A 19,467-nucleotide genomic window follows, 5' to 3' on the forward strand; every position below is an offset into this window, starting at 1 on the left:
TTATAAGTAATAAAAATCTGTTTGCATAAAAGTATTTTGGGGGACACATATTTAAAGGAAAGACTGTGGTTTCAGTTCTAAAATGATTATATTTTATTTGGTTAACAGGGATGGATCGATAACTTTAATGGACCAAGTGGTCTCTTTATTGCTGTGAGTAAACCTCTAAATTTAATTAGTGTTACATGTTTTTTCTTCCTTTCTTAGAGAGTTTGAGTTTAAATTTCTTAAGCATTATGTTTGTTTTATTTCTTCAAAGGCAGGGAAAGGAATTCTTCGAACAATGCGTGCCTCCAACAATGCCCTTGCAGATCTTGTTCCTGTAGATGTAGTAGTCAACACAAGTCTTGCAGCAGCCTGGTATTCTGGAGTTAATAGGTATATGAGGTGACAGTATGGGCTTATTAAGTTGTTATTTGCAGTTCTAGTAAGGGGGGGGGGGCGGGAAATGATTTACTAATGTGAAATTTAATTATAAATTAAGAAAATAAATTTTTTTTCTGAAAGTAGTACACTTTTTAGAATTTATGTTATTGCACATAAAACTGAGAGTGGGGTTGTTCTAGATATGTTTTACTTTCAGTGAACCTTTCTCATGTTTATTTACTCTATTGTATATCTCTCCCAGTGATTTTTCTTTTTTTAGTAGGAAACAGAGTCCACCGGAGAATAATTCTGGAATCAAGGAATTCCTAGTTTCAAAACCTGTATCCGACCTTAAGAAAATCATTAAATTAAGCAAATCACTAAACCCCTTAGTACACCTTAGGAAACTGAGAATCTTAAGTGCCGACTTGCTTTCACATAAGAATTTCTTATACTATAAAGTATTGGTCTAATGTCTGTTCCTGGGCTTACTTTATAACTAAAATGGCAAAGTATTAGGTGATTTTTTGTATATACATTATTCTGGACAAAGGAGGACCTAATCCACAATTTGTCCCAAATATAGGCCTATGAAAATTCAACAAGAAAAAACCCAGATAATAGATATTAAAATACTCTTCCTTATATTTCCTTAATTTTTTGGCTTATCTTTGGTTTTTGGAATTGTTAATCCTGAAAGTAATTATGCATTGGAGAAATTATGCAGCAGAAGAAAATAATACATGTATTGGACAGAGTTGTTCTGACCAATATTCCTATCATAATTGTGTTATTAATACATGATAACCAAACCTGACACAAAGTTTCACTATAATATCATTTAACTGATTTTTTCCACATATTATATTTATGACATTACTACTTTGGAACTGTGTTTTGCCCAGCTTCTAATTTACTTAAATCTAGCTAATTAACAATAGGTGGTTTATATCTATAGTTTCTATTGAGAAGTTTTGGGGATGTTGAAATTCATGAGTAATTAAAGTAATTCAGCTAATAAATGTAGATTAGCCCATTAAGAATTACAGTGGCACTATAATTATCTAAAAGGTATAGAGACTTATCTTACTTAGTTAAAGATGTTCTATGCAGGATAGGCTTGGCAGTTTTTTTTTTTTTTTTCTTTTTTTGGGCACTTATTCTGATTTTTGACTTTTCAGACCAAGGAACATCATGGTATATAACTGCACGACAGGCAGCACTAATCCTTTCCACTGGGGTGAAGTTGGTATGATTTTTTTTTTCCTTCTGCTTTCTATAAATCTTAGAACAATTCTTAATGTTACTGATCAGAATAGTTTTTAATTATTGTTTTAAAGATTATGTACTCTTGTAATTCTTGAGGACTTAAGACTATTCACTTAGAATTTATTTTTTATAATCATTTCAAACTTACAGCATAGGCTTTGTGATTGAATTCTTGAAATGATTACACCTTGCTGTGTATTTCCCATCTGCCATTTTTGCCCTTAATTCCCAGTTTGTCCTTTTCCCTCCCACAATTGCCCCACCCATCTTGTGGGAAGTAATGCTCCTTTCTTTTTCACTGGGACTACAAGCTGTACTTTGCTGTGGCAGAATGGAGTAAGTTTAGTGGGCATGGCTCCCTACTTTGAAAGCTGGAGGCAATGTGATGGTAGATGTTCCATAAAGTAGATCCAGAATGGGAATAGATGAAGGCTACTTGGGAAGTGGGATGATACCTTCATTTCTATTAGGATCTTGTGATATTTTTAACTAGACCAAAACAAATATGCAGTCAAATTTGAATTGTTATAGTAGAAATAACAGTAAAACTAGTACTTCAGAGATCTGGGGCCTTGTCATTTCTCTGCCACGACACACCTTTGTGGCCTTGGACAAGTGGCTCATTTTCTGTGTTTTAATTTCCTCAACTGCAAAATGATGAAAGAGTTGGCAAAAGTATACTCTGGACATAGGTAGCAATGAATCAATTTTAAATTAATGTACCTTAATTATAGCTTAAATTGAACCAAATTTTGGTTTTATTTGGTCAGTTTTAATGCAAAATGTGTTTTCTGTTATTGAATATCAAGGTCAAATTCTACCTTGAAATGAAAAATTATTTTCAAATAAATACTTTAAAATTGCATATTATTATATTTTCCAAGTTTTCCCTCATGGTTTTCTTAAATTATAGTACAGTTTTGATTAAAACTACTTAAATTTTCAAATGAAGGTAGATATTTTGAAACTCAAGTTCAGTTAGTGTTTTATAAAGTTTTAAATTTTGAAATATACTAGGTTACTGTTTAATAGGTTATATATACTCCAAATAAAGTATAATAATATATCCAGATAATAATAGGGAAAATTGTTATATATATTAATATTTCATTAAGATATTTGAAAGTAAAAAATAAAATAATGTTGGGTGACTTTACTTTCTTATGTATATGACTTAGGCAATTTAAAAGTATTTGCAAGAAAAAGATCATGATTTTCCTTTTCTTTTTAAAGTAAGTACAGTAATAAGAAACTGGAAAGAGGAACAGAAAGAAAGAAGCTATGGTGAGAGGTGCAACATAGAAAGTGACCTTATAACGTGGCTGGCCTTGGTAAAGCGTTCAGAGAAATGCCAGAATGAGCTTTTAGTTCTTGATATATTGAAAATTAATAAGAAGAGGTAGTTTTCATATTATTTGAGTTCAGTGGACATATGCTTTCCCTTCCCCCTTTTAAAAAGTTACTCTAAGGTTTTGTTTTTAAAATGGATGCAGTAATTTAATTCTGACATCTATAGTAAAACGTATTGTACCTTGTAAAATTGTAATGGTTTTCAAAAGTTCATTACATGGTTATTACCAAAGCTGTTACACAACTTTTCTTCCTCAGAATACCATGTAATTTCTACTTTCAAGAGGAATCCTCTCGAACAGGCCTTCAGACGGCCCAATGTAAATCTAACCTCCAATCACCTTTTATATCATTACTGGATTGCTGTGAGCCACAAGGCCCCAGCATTCCTGTATGATATCTACCTCAGGATTACTGGAAGAAGCCCAAGGTAATGGTGACTAGCTCTGTCTTATCTGTTCCTCTGACTGTGAAACCCATGCTGACACTGAAACAAATATTAATTCTGTATTTTTGTTCATGCTTATGATTGAGGCTCACTGGCCTTTGTGAATGAGAAGACTCTTGAATTCAAGACTTTTGCCTTAAATGAAGAGGTCATCCTGTAAGTCACCCATTCCGTTCAATCCTTCTGGTGACTAATTCACATGACATCTTGAATTCAAGATCTCTCTTTAGGTTTTTCTTGGAACAAACAACATTCAAAATGCTTTGACGCTTATTTTTCCTACAGGATATTATCTAAATCATTCCTTCAAGATGAATCCTTTAAACCAAGTGTACAGGCGCCCCAATATTAAGTTTTATTCCAACAACCTATTGCTTCATTATTGGAAGGGTGTCAGACACACAGTACCTGCCATATTGCTCGATCTTGCACTCAGGTTGACAGGTCAGAAGCCGTGGTAAGAAGAATAGTGCTAAAGTACACTTGGTATCGGTGAGGTGGTGGAAGCTTGCTGGAGAGACGACAAGTCGCTGGCATGGGCTTTACCTGTAGTACTACTAACCTAATTCATCACAATCACAATCAGGATGCCAGGACATTTCTTAGGAATATAATTAGCCTATTGGGACACCGTTTCTGGTTCTCATGTCTTTGGGCTATAAACCCTTCAATATTCCATTCAAAAAAAGAAAGAAAAGAAATGTCCAGCACCAAGGTTGTCATTGTTATTATAAGCTGAAAATGAATCCCTTCCCTCCCTCCAGCACCCTAAAAATTGGAGTGTAGGTTTTTATAGAGGGTTAAGGGTGAAAGTTCTTCCTTCAGTACTTAGGACTTTATCCTAGAGAATAAATTACTTCAAATATTTCTTCTTCCCATTCAGCTTATAATATTGTAATTATATTTGACTAATTTTCTAGATTGAGAAATGGCAACTTAAAAACCAAAATAAATCTTAAATTTTCCATTTTATTTTAATTGTTTTAGACATTTCTTCCCCTCCCCTAAAATTAAAAGCTCTGAGATTTAAACAGAACCTTCTTTTAGCCTTTATTACATAAATAGAGTGAAGCTTATTTGGAAATTTTTTAAGTTAATTTCTATTTTGATGGAACCTTTTGATTGAAAATATAGGGTTTGAGTGTTTTTAAGGAAATTGCTAATTGTAGAATGTAGTTCTAATACTCAGAAATCAGTGCCCATTAGAATCAGGTACTGAAAGTAACTTAACTTGTCACTGTAATTAGTCTAAGATGAAACCATTTTGTGATTTTCTTTTGATTTCATTTGTCTGAGGTTTCTCTTCCACATTTCTGTAGTTCACCGTCAAACAACAAAATACATTAAGATGGCCAAAACTGAAATGTTTGAGGGAGAAATGGCTTAGAATTTCTAAACTAGTTCTATTTCTCCCCCAAAATTGGCATATAATCTCTCTGCCATTGAGAGTCCCTTTTTTTTGTAGATAGATTGTTCAAATCTTAGGAAAAAACACTATGCCTTTTCTTGACATTAAAAATAAAAATAATAAATGTCACGTTTATTCATTTCTCACAATTTGGAAGGCTAAAGCAAGTGGAAATGACAGTAGAGCAGGTTATGACATATAATATATGTGTGTTTATGTATACCTTTCGTATAGTAGACACTCATGAAGTACTTAACTGAAATGAATAATTGTTGAAGTCTATTATTGGTAAGTAAAAACTTCAAAGTACTACAAACTGACATTTAGCTGCTGCTAACAGCTTATCTTAATGCTTAGAATAATTTTGAAAGCACTGAAATTCAGGCAACAATATTAAGCTTTAAAAAAAAACATTAAAAATAAAATTTAGAGTTGTCCTTTTCATCATTCAACAAATCTTTATTGAGTGCTTATCATATGTGCATTTCCTTAAATGTGATAGCAGATTCAAAAATAGTACAATCTCTGTCCTGAAGAAGCTTGGAGTCTTGTTGTGGAGATGATTCCTGACACATGACTCATTTAAAGGATGATACACGGAAGGAGGTGGTCCTAGAGTGACTGGTGTGGATGTGAGGACTATAGGAAGTCAGCAGAAGGCTAGGCTGACTTGGGAAAAGGTTTGTGATGGGCCAGGAAAGAGGAAGAGACAAAGAATTCCCGTTTGCTACCTTTGCTCACAGGCTGGTCTTCCACCGGGAGCACAAAGAAGTCAAGTGCTGAAGGCACAAAGGTCGCTAGCTGGAGGGAGGGGTGTTTGGTTTGGAATAGGGGGCTGTAAGGTTTCAAAGGGGGGAGGGGGCGACCATGCATGCCGTTGAGTGTGTTGAGCAATTTGCATTCTTTTTTAGGTGCTGGGGAGCCATTTAACGCTTTTGAGCCAGAGGAACAATTTGATGAAAACAGGCTTTTTAAAGTGCTTTTTGACTCTTAATGTAGTGGACAGAGAGTTGGATTTGGAATCAGGAAGACCTGATACAAATCCATCCTTTGCCATTTCTTAGCCATGTGAACATGGGCAAGTCACTTAATATTTTTGAGTTTTCATTTCCTCATGTTCAAAATTAGAATGCTAGTGGCACTTACCTCCCTCTCAAAGGTGGTTGTGTGACTTTAAGTGAGATATAAAGCACTTTACCAACTTTAAAGCACTATGTAAATGCCAGTTGTTTTTAATTGATATGACATTCTCAGTAGTCAATAAACATTTATTAAGCGCCTACTATATGCCACTGGACATACAAATAATGAAAAGATAGTTCCTGCCCACAATAAGTTTCCAGTCTAATGGAGGAAGATTATACTTAAGAAAAAACAAATACAAAAACTGAAGGAGGAGAGGGGGAGGGTTTCAGCTGAAGGGTTGTTGGAGAAAGAAATTGAAAAGAAATGCAGCTAAATGGACATGAGGAATGTTTGAGGTGATGACAGAATCTTATAATTACAAGAAATCTCAGAGATCATTGAGTCCAACCCAGTCCTGAATCAGAATCTTCTCTGTAAGGTTCCAAGTACTTATTCAGCTTCTGCCTAAAAATATCCAGTGAACAGCAAGGTACTACTCCATTCCAATACACCTTGTTCAACTTTTGGACAGCTCTTCTAGGAAGTTTTTTCTTACATCTGGATGAAATATGCCTCTGTGATTTTATTGTTTGCTTCAGGTTCTGTCCTCTGGGACACCAGTGTATGAGGTGGGTAGGAGTAGGTGACTTCTGAGTTCCTGTTGAGTTCTAACTCTGTGATCCCATAATTGAACTCTGTTAGTTTAATGACACAGGCCAAAAAAGGAAATGCTGGCATGACAGTTTGTGAAGACACACGAGTCTTTTTACTGATTGCCTGCTAGCTTTTAGTAATGACCATTTCACTTTGTAATTGCTCATGAGCAGTCAGTCTTTTTACTAATATATTTCAGAGTCTTGCCAGAAATTAAAGTCAAGCTCACTAGCTCTCAGTTTCAAGAAACTCATACTCTTTCTTATTTAGAAAGATGATTTTTCCAATTCTAGTTTTACAGTGCCACTCTTCACATGATCTTCAGATATTTTTGACTCAGTAAACTCATCCACCAGTAATTTCAGGACTTAGAGCTAAAGTGATTTGCCCAATTAGATTGTCAGTTTCTTGAGAGCAGGGACTATCTTTTTCTGTTTATAGTCCCAGTGCTTGTCATATAGTAATCTCTCAATAAAGACTTTTTCCTTTTTACATTCATGTCATTAGGCTGGCCTTGTGAATTAAACTCATTAAAGATGATTAAGATGCTCCCTTACCATACACTTGCTTATCTTAAACTCACTGTTAAATCCTATTTTTATTCTATTTTTCTTAATCTGGAGATTATTCTCCTGTATTAAAATCTTGCCTGTCTAAAAGTTAATTTTCCAAATAACTCAGCACTCTTTAATATAAGTAATAAACCTAAAAGTAAACAGCAAAAGGTCTTTCTGAGCACTTTAAATACCTGTCTTTAGAGCCTTTGAATTAAAATAATTTCCTTTTAATCTGTGGCTATCACCTACAGAGCTATTTACATGATTTAATATCCTACAAAATACTGTATTCTGTGTATTATATTACAGTACAGTGATTGTCTTCATATTGACCCAGGATCATCCATTAAGAAGTGGTTAAATTATGTGAGCTTCCTCTTTTAAGATACAGGGAAATTAAGGTTGGTATAGTGAAACAAATCCTGGACTTCAAGTCATAAGACCTGGGTTTAATTCCTGGCTGCCCATCATTGGTTGTGGGAACTCATTTAAATTCTCTGAGCTTCAGGTTGGTCATCATTAGCTGAGTGAGCTGGGTCCCATGATCTGGAAGATCCCTCCCAGCATTAACGTTCTGTGATGAGGAACATTTTCACTGGAAAAGGTTAAAGCAAATTTGAATACTTGGTAAATGTAAGTTTTCTGGAAAACTCACTTTGGAATACCCCATTTTCCAACTTTACTAGATTTTAAAATATGGTACTTTAGTTTTCTGTACCTTGAATCCATTCAGATCCAAGATGAAGTACTTTAGTATGGTTTAGGATTAAAATTTAAATTGGGTGTCTCCATTAGCTAAACAGTAAAGAATTGACATTCATTAAGTTACCCTTGTGAGCATTCTCTCATTAAGGAAATTAAATTCTTATAAAACTGATCCTACCACCTTGGGAGAACTGAAATGAAATCTGCACTACAGACTTCCAGAATGTCATGTCCTAGAATTTCAGCCCCATATAGAACATGGATAAGCTCATTCTTTTGCATGAGAGGGAAAAGATTTGTGTACATGGATAGGCTTTTCTTTTCATAGTTCTAAGCATGGAAGAAGAAATAATTGGTAGTTGCTAATGACTGTCAGAAGACTAGATGAATGTGCCTGTTTTCTTCCCCTTGTGAATTCTAAAACTAAAATGTTAGCCTGATATGGAGGACAGAGAACAAGCCTGTCTGACCAGACTGACTTTGAGCTTGGGCAAGGTGATGCTCCAGGAAAGTCTAAGAGTCTTAAATTGGAGGAGAGCAGTTTTGATCTGCTTTGATTCAGAAATGAAATGTGTCTAGAACATATATACATATCAAACCAAAACAAATTGACTCTCAGAAACCCTGGAATAAACTTACTATCTTTGGCATGTGCTTTGGTGTGTCTTGTATTTTTCAGAGTTGACATGCTGGTCTTCTATTTCTAATATAAGACATAAAACTAAGATGAACTCATATTTAAAAAAAAAATCTGATAGTTGGAGAAATAGATGACTACTGAGATAAGATTTGCAAGATTGAGCACAATGCAATATCCAGAATTTAGACATTCAACTAACACTCGTTAAATGTCTCCTTTGTGCTACACATATGGCAGGTTCTAAGGATATCCAGACAGAAAGGGGCAAAAAGCCCTTATAAGACCTTTGTCATTTATAATCTAATAGGAAGCTTTGGCATATATACAGATCACTGGGAGTAGTCAGGAATAAGTGAAAAATGCACTAGAAGGGTGCAAACAGAGTTTGTGTTGAAAGAGAAGGGAAAGGACATAGCAGTGTTTGAGGGCTAAAGTATTTAAAAAGCATTTGGATTGGGCTTAAAATACAGCAGGTAGAGAGGTGAAAATTGGAGAAGCAGCCCAAGCATGGGGAATACCATGATCAAAGACACAGAAGTTGGGAAGTATTAGCTTATTTAGGGGTAGTCCATTTTGGATGGATGCTATCTAGTCAAATAAAGCTGTTAAGAAAAGATGACACTAGATTGAGGAAGGCCTTGAATATCAGGCAAGTGTTAAAACTATTCGTTAGTTGATAAGGAACAATTGATGAAACTGCAATTATATATTTGAAATATTAGTCTAGTTAGAGATATGAAGAATGAGTTAGAATGAAGAGAAGGAAACAGGCTATTTTTATTAATCTAAACTGATTATGAGGGGGCTTACATCAGTCTGCTGAGTAATAGGAAGAGAGAGAAGGGTATAGATTCGAGAAATTTTCTGGAAATGATATTACTAGAAGTTAGTGATTGACTCTTCACCTATCATTTAAAGATGACATGCAAATTTGAAATGGAGACAAAATGATTAGAAGTATCACTGATGGAAATAGGAAGAACAGGTAAGGGGAAAGATAAATTTGGTTTTGGACATTTTGAATTCAAGATAGCAGTATCTCAGTTAAAGATGAGGGCTAGAACCTTAAAAGAGATCATGATAAAAAAAAAAATTGGGGAATTACCTATAGAAAGTTTAATTGTTAATATTATGGAAACAGTATAGAGTCCTGAAACAGAATTTTAAAAACAACCAAAAACAAACAAACAAACAAACAAACAAACAAAAAAACACCCAAGGAGAATGAATAGCCAGAAAATAGAGAGAGAGATGAGATTTAGTTTTTTGGAAATTAAGTCAAATCCAGACATTATATGCTTATTATTTGCTATATATATAAGTAATGGAGATTCAAAAAATTGAACAGTCCCTCTGTTCAAGGAATTTGTAGTCTTGAGATGACAACAATACAGACAAGGTATATACAGGATTAAGTCTCAAAGCAAAGAAACTAGCTTTAAGGGTTAATCAAGAAGGCTTCTTGCAGAAGATAAGATTTTATCTGAAACTTGAAGCTTGGATATTTAAGTCGGGGGTAAGAATTTCAGGCATGGAGGATTGCTGGTGAAAATGCAGTCAGAAGATTGAGTCATGTTATAGGGACAGCGAAGAGTCCAGTAAACTTGGATCACAGCATGCATATGAAGGGGAGTGGGGAGTATAAGGTATAAGACAAGTGGAAATGTAGGTAGAGATCAGGTTATAACAGTCTTTAAAAGTCAAATAAGGATTTTATATCTGATCCCGGAGGCAATGAGGAGCCCATTTGAATTTATTGAATGTGTGGAATCAGGGAAGGAGGAGTTGAACTGGTCAGACCTACGCTTTAAGGAAAATCACTTTGATAGGTAAGTGTTAGATGGACTCGAGTAAGGGAAAACTTGAGGCAGGGAAACCAACCAGAACACCATTACAATAGTCCAGGGATGAAGTGATGAGGGCAGCATACATTAGGGTGGTTGCAGTGTCAGAAGAGAGAGGGAGATGAGCTGAGGCTTAATACTGGAGGTCTTGTGAAGATAGAATTGCCAGGATCTGGCAAATCCTGATTGGCTGTGAAAAGGTTGTGAGTGAATAATTGTAAATCCTGGGTGACTGGGAAGATGGTATACTTGATGGTAACAGGGAAGAGGAGTTTAGGTGGGAAAGATGATGAGTTCTGGTTGAACTGTTGAGTTTAAGGTATTTATGGGACATCTGGTAATGCAAGATGAGAGATTGGGAAAGAGATTAGCACTAGATAAAGAGCTCTGAAGCTGCATAGAGTCAACAATTGAATCCATGGGAGCTGATAAAATCACCAAAATAGTTAATTGAGGGAGAAGACTAGAGGACCCAGGACAGAACCTACAAGGAAGTTGAGACTGATTATAAAACATCCTTCTAAAGGACTTTATCCACTGAAGAGAGAAGATATTGATTAATAACTAGTATAAGAAAAAATAGAAATCACAATTATTTTAGATCTTGGTTGATCAATCTCCCAACTACTTAATAGCCTAATTGTAGAAGGTTCCCAAATCTTTCTGAAAAAGAAAAAACAAACTTTGCAGAGACAGAGTAAATGAATGGTTTCATCTACTGTTAATGCAACTGGTTGCTATCCTTGGATAAAAATCCCTACAGTTTTGTCTGGAAGGACTTCTTTTACTCTCATAAAAGTATTTGGTAATTTCCCTTGGTCTCGTGCTCTTGAACAAAGAATGTTTTCATTCCTGTTCATGCCATGTACATCCCAGAAAATCCCCTTTTCTTCCTTGATTGATACCTCTCTTTCTTAACTCTTCCTTCTCCTTTGAAATGCTTTACTTATACTAAGTTTTTGTAGAATGTGGCTAATTGGCTTACAACCTAAAAGGTTGTAAAGATTAAGTATGTATCCTAGAAGCTTAAGGTCCTATCTGAAGAATATCAGTCTTCCTTAACATACTAAAAAATCTGTTTGCTTTCTATTGGGCTTCATGCTTTTGACACATAGAGGTCAAAGGAATTCCCTAGCACTAATGGGAATGAATGATCAATGAAGGTCCTTTGAGGATGGGAGAGACATTAGGATTGTTAGGAGGCAGCACAGAAGAAGCCAATAGATTCAAGATTAATTAAGAATTAATAACTGTGGGAATGAATAGAAGGTGATCACATGCATGTGGAAGAGTAGCCACTTCTTCTTTAGGAGTAGAAAAGGGAGAGAGGGGAAGTTATCTGAGTGTTATGAGATGAATGAAAATGGAAAATGGCACACATAGAATCATATAAAAAGTGACTAAAAACCATTAATTTGGATGATGAAGTCACTAGTGGGGTGATTGTGAAGCATCAGTTTCAATAAGTTGGTAGGAATAGAAACCATAGAGATTAGGAAGAGGTGATGAGGAAGTACACAGTGGTTCTACTTGTCATACTGATTTCTGAAACAAGCTTGTAAAGAAGACAGTAGTGGATGGACTCAAAGGTACCCATAGAAGGATAGCCATATTGAGGGATTTTAGAGTGTGTCTATGTTAGGAAGATTTGTCTGAAGGACACTTATTTGAAGTATAATTGAATGAAAAAGTTTAAATTTCTAACCTTTACACTATTTTAAATGGCAGCGAAATTGCTTTATTGAGCTATAATTTGTTCAGGTTTTGTGGTTTCATTGTTTTAAGTACCTCATAGGGAATTCTTTCTACCTATACGTAAGTGTCTTCTGCAACTTAAAAGTCTTAGGAGAGGTTAAATGACTTGCCTAGGGTCACACAACAAGTGCATGTAAGAAATGGAAATTGGCCACAAGGATGTCTCTTCTTCACTTATGCCAGTTGACTTCCAATTTTTTTCTTCTGTGTATGCTGGGATTGATTGAGCTTCCCAATGGCATCTGTGCAGCTGTTGTTATGGATGCTGAGGTCCAGGTTAGGTTGTAACTACTTTGAGAGAATAATGTCTGGTTTAGAAGTTTGAAGGTTGGGAATTTGCAGTATCATTAGGAGGGGGGAGTAAGGGAGTGTTATGTTGTAATGGATAGGTGTACTTAGATTGGATACTTGCCCCCATATCAAGTTAACAGCTCTTTCTTCTGCCTATGTCACAACTCAAACTAAGAAGGTTATTATATAAATCCTTACTACCTCAGCATCAATTGAGTACTATTTATCATAAATATGGTTTGTGACTTTTTTTTCTTCCATAGTTCTTTGTGTTCAGATTTTGTTAATCGGTATTAGATAGGATAGGGGGTAGGGCATATGGATAGCATTCTTCACAAATCTAATTTTGAAACCTATTTTCTTACTGAAACTCATTGATGCTTTTTAATACAAAGACCAAATTTGCATATGATCATTATTAAACATTTAAAATATCCTGTGTATTATCCAAAAAAAAAAAAAACAAACCTTTCATCTCAGGTGTTTAACCTAAGGCAGGTAAGATAGATACGTTTGCATTCAGTTATTATCACTCGACCACAAGAAACTCAGAATCTTTCTTCTAGTTATAAGATATCCTAGTTATCTCAATCTATTGAAGGGTTTTGGTATCATAGTCATGTAGCATATAAAAAAAGAATTATCAATGAAAGAACTAAGTTTTAGAAATGGGGTCAGTACATAACATGCCTAGTATCTGCTTTTCGGGGTGTTGGAAATTGTATGAAAGAAGCATTGAATTCCAACATGAACATCTTAGTATTCTCTACCCCCACCCCACACACAGTACTTTGTACATAGTAGGTTCTCAGTAAATAATTGTTGAATGAATAAAAGAACGGTTTCTGTAAAACTTAAAAATTGAATTATCAAGAAGAGATGACTATTTACTATCATTTACCAAGAGTATATGAAGAAGTATTGATAAAAATTTCAAAACATTTGCTGCTTTTTCTTTTCTTTATGATGTTTACACTTGCTACTATTTCTTTTGTGATGTAAACATTATATTGAATGGTTTTTATAATTTTTAGTGTTCATATAGTGATAGTATTGGGCATCTGGAACAACTTATTTCAAATTTGATAGGTCTCTTTCTTCAGCCTTTTTTCTTTCTAATATCATTTGGTTGCAACAAAAGGAAATATTCTAAATGTATCACATTCATTTGCCCTAAATGGAACAAGTTTTTCTTTAATTTTTTTTCTGGTTCTAATTGGAAAAATCAAAGAATTTTAAAATATATAAAACAGTAAAGAAATGGAAGACTTAATTTTCTTGATAAGAGATGATTGTTTTGATTTTTAGAGCTCTACTGAATGAGCATCAGTATTTCAAGTTCTGTGTCTAGGACTTTTTTTTTTTTTTAAAGATACTGATTATATCCTGAGAATCTCCTTTTGTATGTAGCATTTCTGTTTTGAAGTTATTTTCATTTTTAATCTACGTAATGGCAATATTATGAATACTTTTTTTCAGATGAAATTCATTTTTTTGTATTTTTTCCAAAAATCCTCATGCCAAGACCTGCCGAGAGAGAACTTTTCCCTTTTCTTCTCATTTGAAGTATTTTTAAAATGTAATTCATCCTTACTTCAATTCATTATAGATAGAATGTAATAAGGATTGTATATTTGTGGGGTTTAGTGTATTCAAATGAATATTTGTGAGAAATTAATGAGAAAATTAATTTTGTAAAAAAAAAAGAGGGAACTACTTAATGATCAAGATCTTTGGGGTTTGGGTGATTATTGAATTCATTTACAAGAGGATAAGATGTGGGAGAAATTGTGATTTTTATGCTTTTCTTATTCAGAAAGTTATACTTAAGGGGTCATTTATTGTGGCACATTTAAGAAGTCAAAATGGCTCATATCTGTTTTGCCGGGGGGGATGATTGTGCTCAATATGATTTGATTTAAGTGGAAAATTAATATTTCCAGTGGCAAATGAATATTTCTGCATATTTTTCTCAGTCAAATATTTTGGGTTGTTGCAAATATCTTGGCTTTCAAGAACCATCATTTCTGTTTTGCTTTCTGAAATCCTAAATTGATGCAGCTAAGGCAGATTGCAATTTAAAAGCAAAGCATTATTAGTTTTATTAATTTATTGTTTCCATTTTAACAATAAGTTTGATATCAGATTATCTTTGAAGCACCTTTATCCCAATATTGAAATTATGACATATTTCTTGCTAGTTGCTTCAGATTTCCTCTCACCTTTTATGAATTCAAACCAAGATGCAGAAATGTTCATATTTCCTGCACTAGGTGAATTATGCACCAGATCTTAATGTATATGTATTTGGGGGAAGAAGCCACATATATTTGGGCAGTAGTAGGACTTCCATGATCTTTGCAAGGTATGAATTTGTAATCTTTCTTCAAACATAGGATGATGAAAACAATTACTCGTCTGCACAAAGCTATGGTTTTTCTAGAATACTTCACAAGTAATTCTTGGGTTTGGAACACAGACAATGTCAATATGTTGATGAACCAGCTAAACCCTGAAGATAAAAAGGCAAGTTTTTTCTCTTTTGTATTAAAAACCAGAATCATGCTCTCAGAATGATGTATTATGTAAATAGTACTGATAAATGCTGTATGCGATATTACTGTGATGTATTTGATTGCTATAAAATAAAATATTTAGACTCCTGGGTAGGAATGGAAATTAAGATTGGGGTTTTCCTTGCTAGTTGATGTTTCTTTTATGTTGAAAATTAGTGATTTTAAAAAAATGCTTTATGACCCAGATCTAATAATAACAAATTGTTCTCCACATTCTTTTGCCTTTACTTAAAAGATTTCTACTGTTTGTTTTTTTTTTTTAACTAACAATGCACAAAGGGAATTAAGAGAAATAATAGGTAACAAACAATTCCTTCAAAACCAGTAGCATCTTACTAAGGGGTTTTCTCAAACACAGAGAAACATCTTTTCTCTAGAATGATGTATAATTTGGTACTCCAAAAAACGGTTTCGGAAAGCTCAAAACTAACCAATTGTGATGGAAATCTTTCTAAAATATGTTTTATATCTCTCTGATTTAACAAAGAGCATCCTGAACAAACCTAACTTTTTCTTAATGATAACTGGTGGTCATAGTTGGGAGCTACAGTCCAACCATTTTGATCTCCTTTCGGTTCACATCACAGTGTTCCATCTCCTGTCTCCGTGCCTTTTTACTCCCTGTCCCCAGGCTTGGAATTCTTTCCCTCCTCTCCTCTGTCTTTAGAAGTCCTGACTTCAAAATACAAGTCAAATGCCATCTTCTGCTAGAGGTGTTTCCTGATCTTCCCAGCTCCTGGTGCCTTCCCCTCTAAGGGCACCTTGTATCTACTTTGTAGATATCATGTATATGACTATATGTGGAAAGTTGTCTCTCTCTTTGGAATGTACCCAAAGCAGGAACTGTTTTCTGTTTTTCTTTAGTATCCCCAATGCTTTGCATGGTCCCTGGCAAGTCATAAGTGCTTGGTAATTGATTGGTCATTTTACTGTGCTATAGAGATATACTCAGGAAACTCCTGTTTTGTTTTTTTATTTTTTTAAAAGTACTAAACATCAGCTTAGCTTGTTTGGCTTTCTGTTCCTTCATACAATTAGAATGAAAAAAACATAGTTGCATGAGATTCTGGATAGTGTATACCACTTTTCAAAAAATTAATGAATTATAGGCTGAAACCTTTCTCTTCTAGTAGGAGACTTAACTTCTAAAAAAATTTCACAATCAATATTAGTCATCTTAATCATCAACAAGAGTTGAAATTGTTCCTTTTTTTCTCATTTTTATCCCTCACTTCTGTTGTTTGTAGATGGCATGTGGAGCAATATCCCTTAACATTTCAGGAACTTCTCCTAATAGACATGGACATTAATTTACTCCAAAATTACTTCATTTTCAGAATACAATTTTGAAAATTCTATACAAGGCTATGATTTTCTCATTTTCAGTGTTCCATTTTTAAACAAGGTTTTCAAACAAGGCCATATAAAAACCTTTGTAATGTTTAGCTTTTTCTGGCATTTTGGGAAAAAACTAAATTAAAAATTGAACCTTTAAGTTCAACCCAAGATGCAGAAATTTTTAAGATTAATAGGATGAAAAGTATTGTATACCAAATGCATTCACATTCAGTAATAGCATTTCACATTCTGGTCCATATTTGAATCATTGAAATAAGGCTGGTCATTAGAAAAATGATGAAACTCTTTTGTCTGACACCAATACTAAACTTCCTTCATGAAAGTTCTTCTGTGCTGTCTTATTTTGATATGGAAGTGAGAAAGCTATTCTAGCAAAACACATGTTTTTTCAGGTCCTTTCATGCTGGAAAGACGGAGTATGGCCCCAGGAATGGGCCTACTCTGTTTTCTGAAGATTACACAAGTAAATCAGAAAGTCACATCACCAGGAGATTGACCATCTCTTCTATGACAAAACTTTTTTGGCTATAGGAACTTATGAAACATGGAAAAAATTTTAAATGGCCTTAGTCTTTTGTAGGCGTCTGCAGAAAAGAAAGATAGTAGTGAGAAAGGCGGGGCAGGTGGTAAGGTACATAGTTTTTAAACTCAACTTTTAAAAAATTTGACTTTTGATTGGCAGTGTAAATGTGAGGATTTTATCCAGTGACCAATAAGTGGATATATTGCTGAGGAATTGAATCATACTGCATTTTTGCAATAAACAGAAGAAATAGTAAGAAAGAGGTCACAGGTAAATGGAATAAATGGTTCATAGATATGCAAAGAAATCAGGTAGTGTGATAGATTTTCTGCCCCAAACTACAAGAAATGATAACTACATGGGAAAAGTGGTTGTTATGTATGTATGAGTATTTATAAAAAGATAACATTTATAGCTTACACACCAATAGCATTAACTGAAGACAGAATGGTAAAGAATTCTCTGAAGAACATGATCATATCCTCAATATCAATCATTATATAGTCTGATTTTTGATGACTTCAGTGTAAAGATGGAAAGAACAAGGATAGGAAATATGTGAGAAAATATGGAACAAAGTACAGAGTTAAAAGAAACTTGTAGATTGTATAGAAGACTTATGCTTCTATCAGAATACTTTGTTGAAAAAAGAATTAGTAGATAGGCAACATAGTGATTACCAAACAACAACACAAAGAATTAGAATGACTACATTTTAACAGACAGGAAAAGACTTATATAAATGAGAATTATCTTTGAATCACTGCTCTGTCAATAGTTGAACCATCTATCATCAGAGCTAAGGTGAGAATTTATAATAAAGAATCATAATGAGAAAAAGACTATGTACAATAAAGATTTTATATATTATATATATAATATGTATTATATTGTCAACATTATCTGCATACTATATAATACATCACATGTATTATATATAACAATCATAATTACAATTTATTTAACAATATAGTATGATATATCATGTATTATATATTATGCATGTGTATGTACGTGTGTTTATTTATTTATAATCTTAATTAACACATTCAACTCAGAAGAACAAAATACCACTTCACAACCTTTTCAACAAAATATCCCCTGTCTACATAATCATTCAAGATTGGAATATTTAACAAAAATATATCCAAAATGCCTACAATTATTGATTCTTATGTAATAAATGTTCTCACCAAAGGTGTTCACTGATATGATGGTGGAAATCCAACACAGAATCCAGATTAGGAGGAGATTCTTTATGAATCCTGAAGTTCTGTTCATAGATGAAGTGTTGATGGCAATAAACCCCAATTCTACACATCTTGGAAGAATCTGTCATTTCTCAAAGCAGTTTGTTCTGTTTGTCCATCCAGGAAAAACCAAATAGATGAAGGGTGTATAAAGATAATGTTTTCTTTTAATATTGTTCTTTGCTCTTCATACAAATATTGTCCTTTGCTTTAATATATTTATATCCCCAATTTGTTGTTTCCCCTTTCACTTGTTGTTTCTCACTTTGGAGAGACTTGCTAATTATTTCTGTTGTGTAGACTGTAAATTGTGCCATTGTGTCTCAAGATTCTAATTTCTCTCTTGACCCATTGTGAAACATTCCATGGTTCCATGCTCTCTTGGGAATCCACAGGGTGCCATGATTCATCAATTGCTAGTTCAGTTTTTTTTGCCTTATAATATTTGTTTAGACATTTGCAGTTTTTTATCATGCCTTAGAAGTCCTTTTCTAATTTCAGTGTGTTCCCTGTTAATTTGTATGCTTATGCTTTAAGTTTTTAACTGAATTATTTTCCTTTTAGTGATTTTGAGAGGTTTTTTTTTTTTTTTTTTGGTCTATAAGTCTCTCTTTTTGTTCACTTTCTAACTTCCCCTTTGATAATGGATTTCCCCTTGTGCTAGATTTCAAAGCTATCTCAGCCTCCCATATTGATTAATTTTTTACTAGCTTGATCGATCCATGCTGCAAGTAACTTCCGTAGAAACAGAACTTGCCCATGACTGGACCAGGAGTCCCTTTCCATCAGGCTTGTTATAACTCCTCATCCTAGGTCTCTGCTCCAATTTCCTTTATTCTTTAGTTCTTTGGATGGATTGAGTTAGTATTTGCCCCTTTTTTTTTATAGGCTTGAGGGAACAATGGAGTAAGTGATCTAAGCAGAATTCTTTCTTCTGCCTTTGGATCCAATCTAGGGTACCTCCTTTTAAGGCAGAAGGGAAGCATGTTCCTCCATGGTCTGCTTCCCCTCTGTTTCTCCCCCATTATCTTTGTTCTCCTCCTGTCCCTTTCCCTCTTCCACAGTTGACTGGACAGAGTTGACATCTGCTACTTGTTTCAAAGGTTGGTTGGGGGAAAGGTTGCCACGGCCTGTTGAGTTTCTCTTTGCGGATCTCTCAAATGTGCCCCGTTCTTCTCTCCTCTGACATTTCTACCACTGATACAAGTCCTCAATGCTTCACCCATGGTGATAACCCACTGGTGGTTCTGCATGCTTCAAGTTTCTCCCCACTCTGTTTGGCCAAAGTTATTTTTCGAAAGAACAAGGCCAATTATGTTACACACATCCACTGTTATCCCTTCTGCT

At 34.3% G+C, this 19,467-nt stretch overlaps 1 protein-coding gene and 1 long non-coding RNA gene across 7 annotated transcripts in view; one reads left to right on the forward strand and one right to left on the reverse strand.

The window, feature by feature from the left end:
* LOC116419833 overlaps nt 1-18,963 on the reverse strand; it is a 72,177-nt gene extending 53,214 nt beyond the window's left edge. Inside the window, exon 1 of the long non-coding RNA XR_004230151.1 lies at nt 18,064-18,963. This is a non-coding gene — a long non-coding RNA (uncharacterized LOC116419833). The remainder of the gene's footprint in view (nt 1-18,063) is intronic.
* Nucleotides 1-19,467, forward strand: part of FAR1 (fatty acyl-CoA reductase 1) — a 97,020-nt gene that overhangs the window by 68,799 nt on the left and 8,754 nt on the right. For 5 of the 6 annotated variants that reach the window (XM_031942042.1, XM_031942044.1, XM_031942041.1 and 2 more), the window contains 5 exons: nt 109-153; nt 260-378; nt 1,548-1,615; nt 3,244-3,415; nt 14,809-14,938. In XM_031942042.1, the coding sequence (XP_031797902.1) occupies nt 109-153; nt 260-378; nt 1,548-1,615; nt 3,244-3,415; nt 14,809-14,938 (534 nt within the window). Of the gene's footprint in view, nt 1-108; nt 154-259; nt 379-1,547; nt 1,616-3,243; nt 3,416-3,718; nt 3,891-14,808; nt 14,939-19,467 lie in introns of all 6 variants that reach the window. The other variant, XM_031942043.1, reaches the window with a different exon arrangement.

This window comes from Sarcophilus harrisii, chromosome 6 (genome assembly GCF_902635505.1).
Source record: "Sarcophilus harrisii chromosome 6, mSarHar1.11, whole genome shotgun sequence".
In the NCBI taxonomy this organism is placed as follows: Eukaryota; Metazoa; Chordata; class Mammalia; order Dasyuromorphia; family Dasyuridae; genus Sarcophilus; species Sarcophilus harrisii.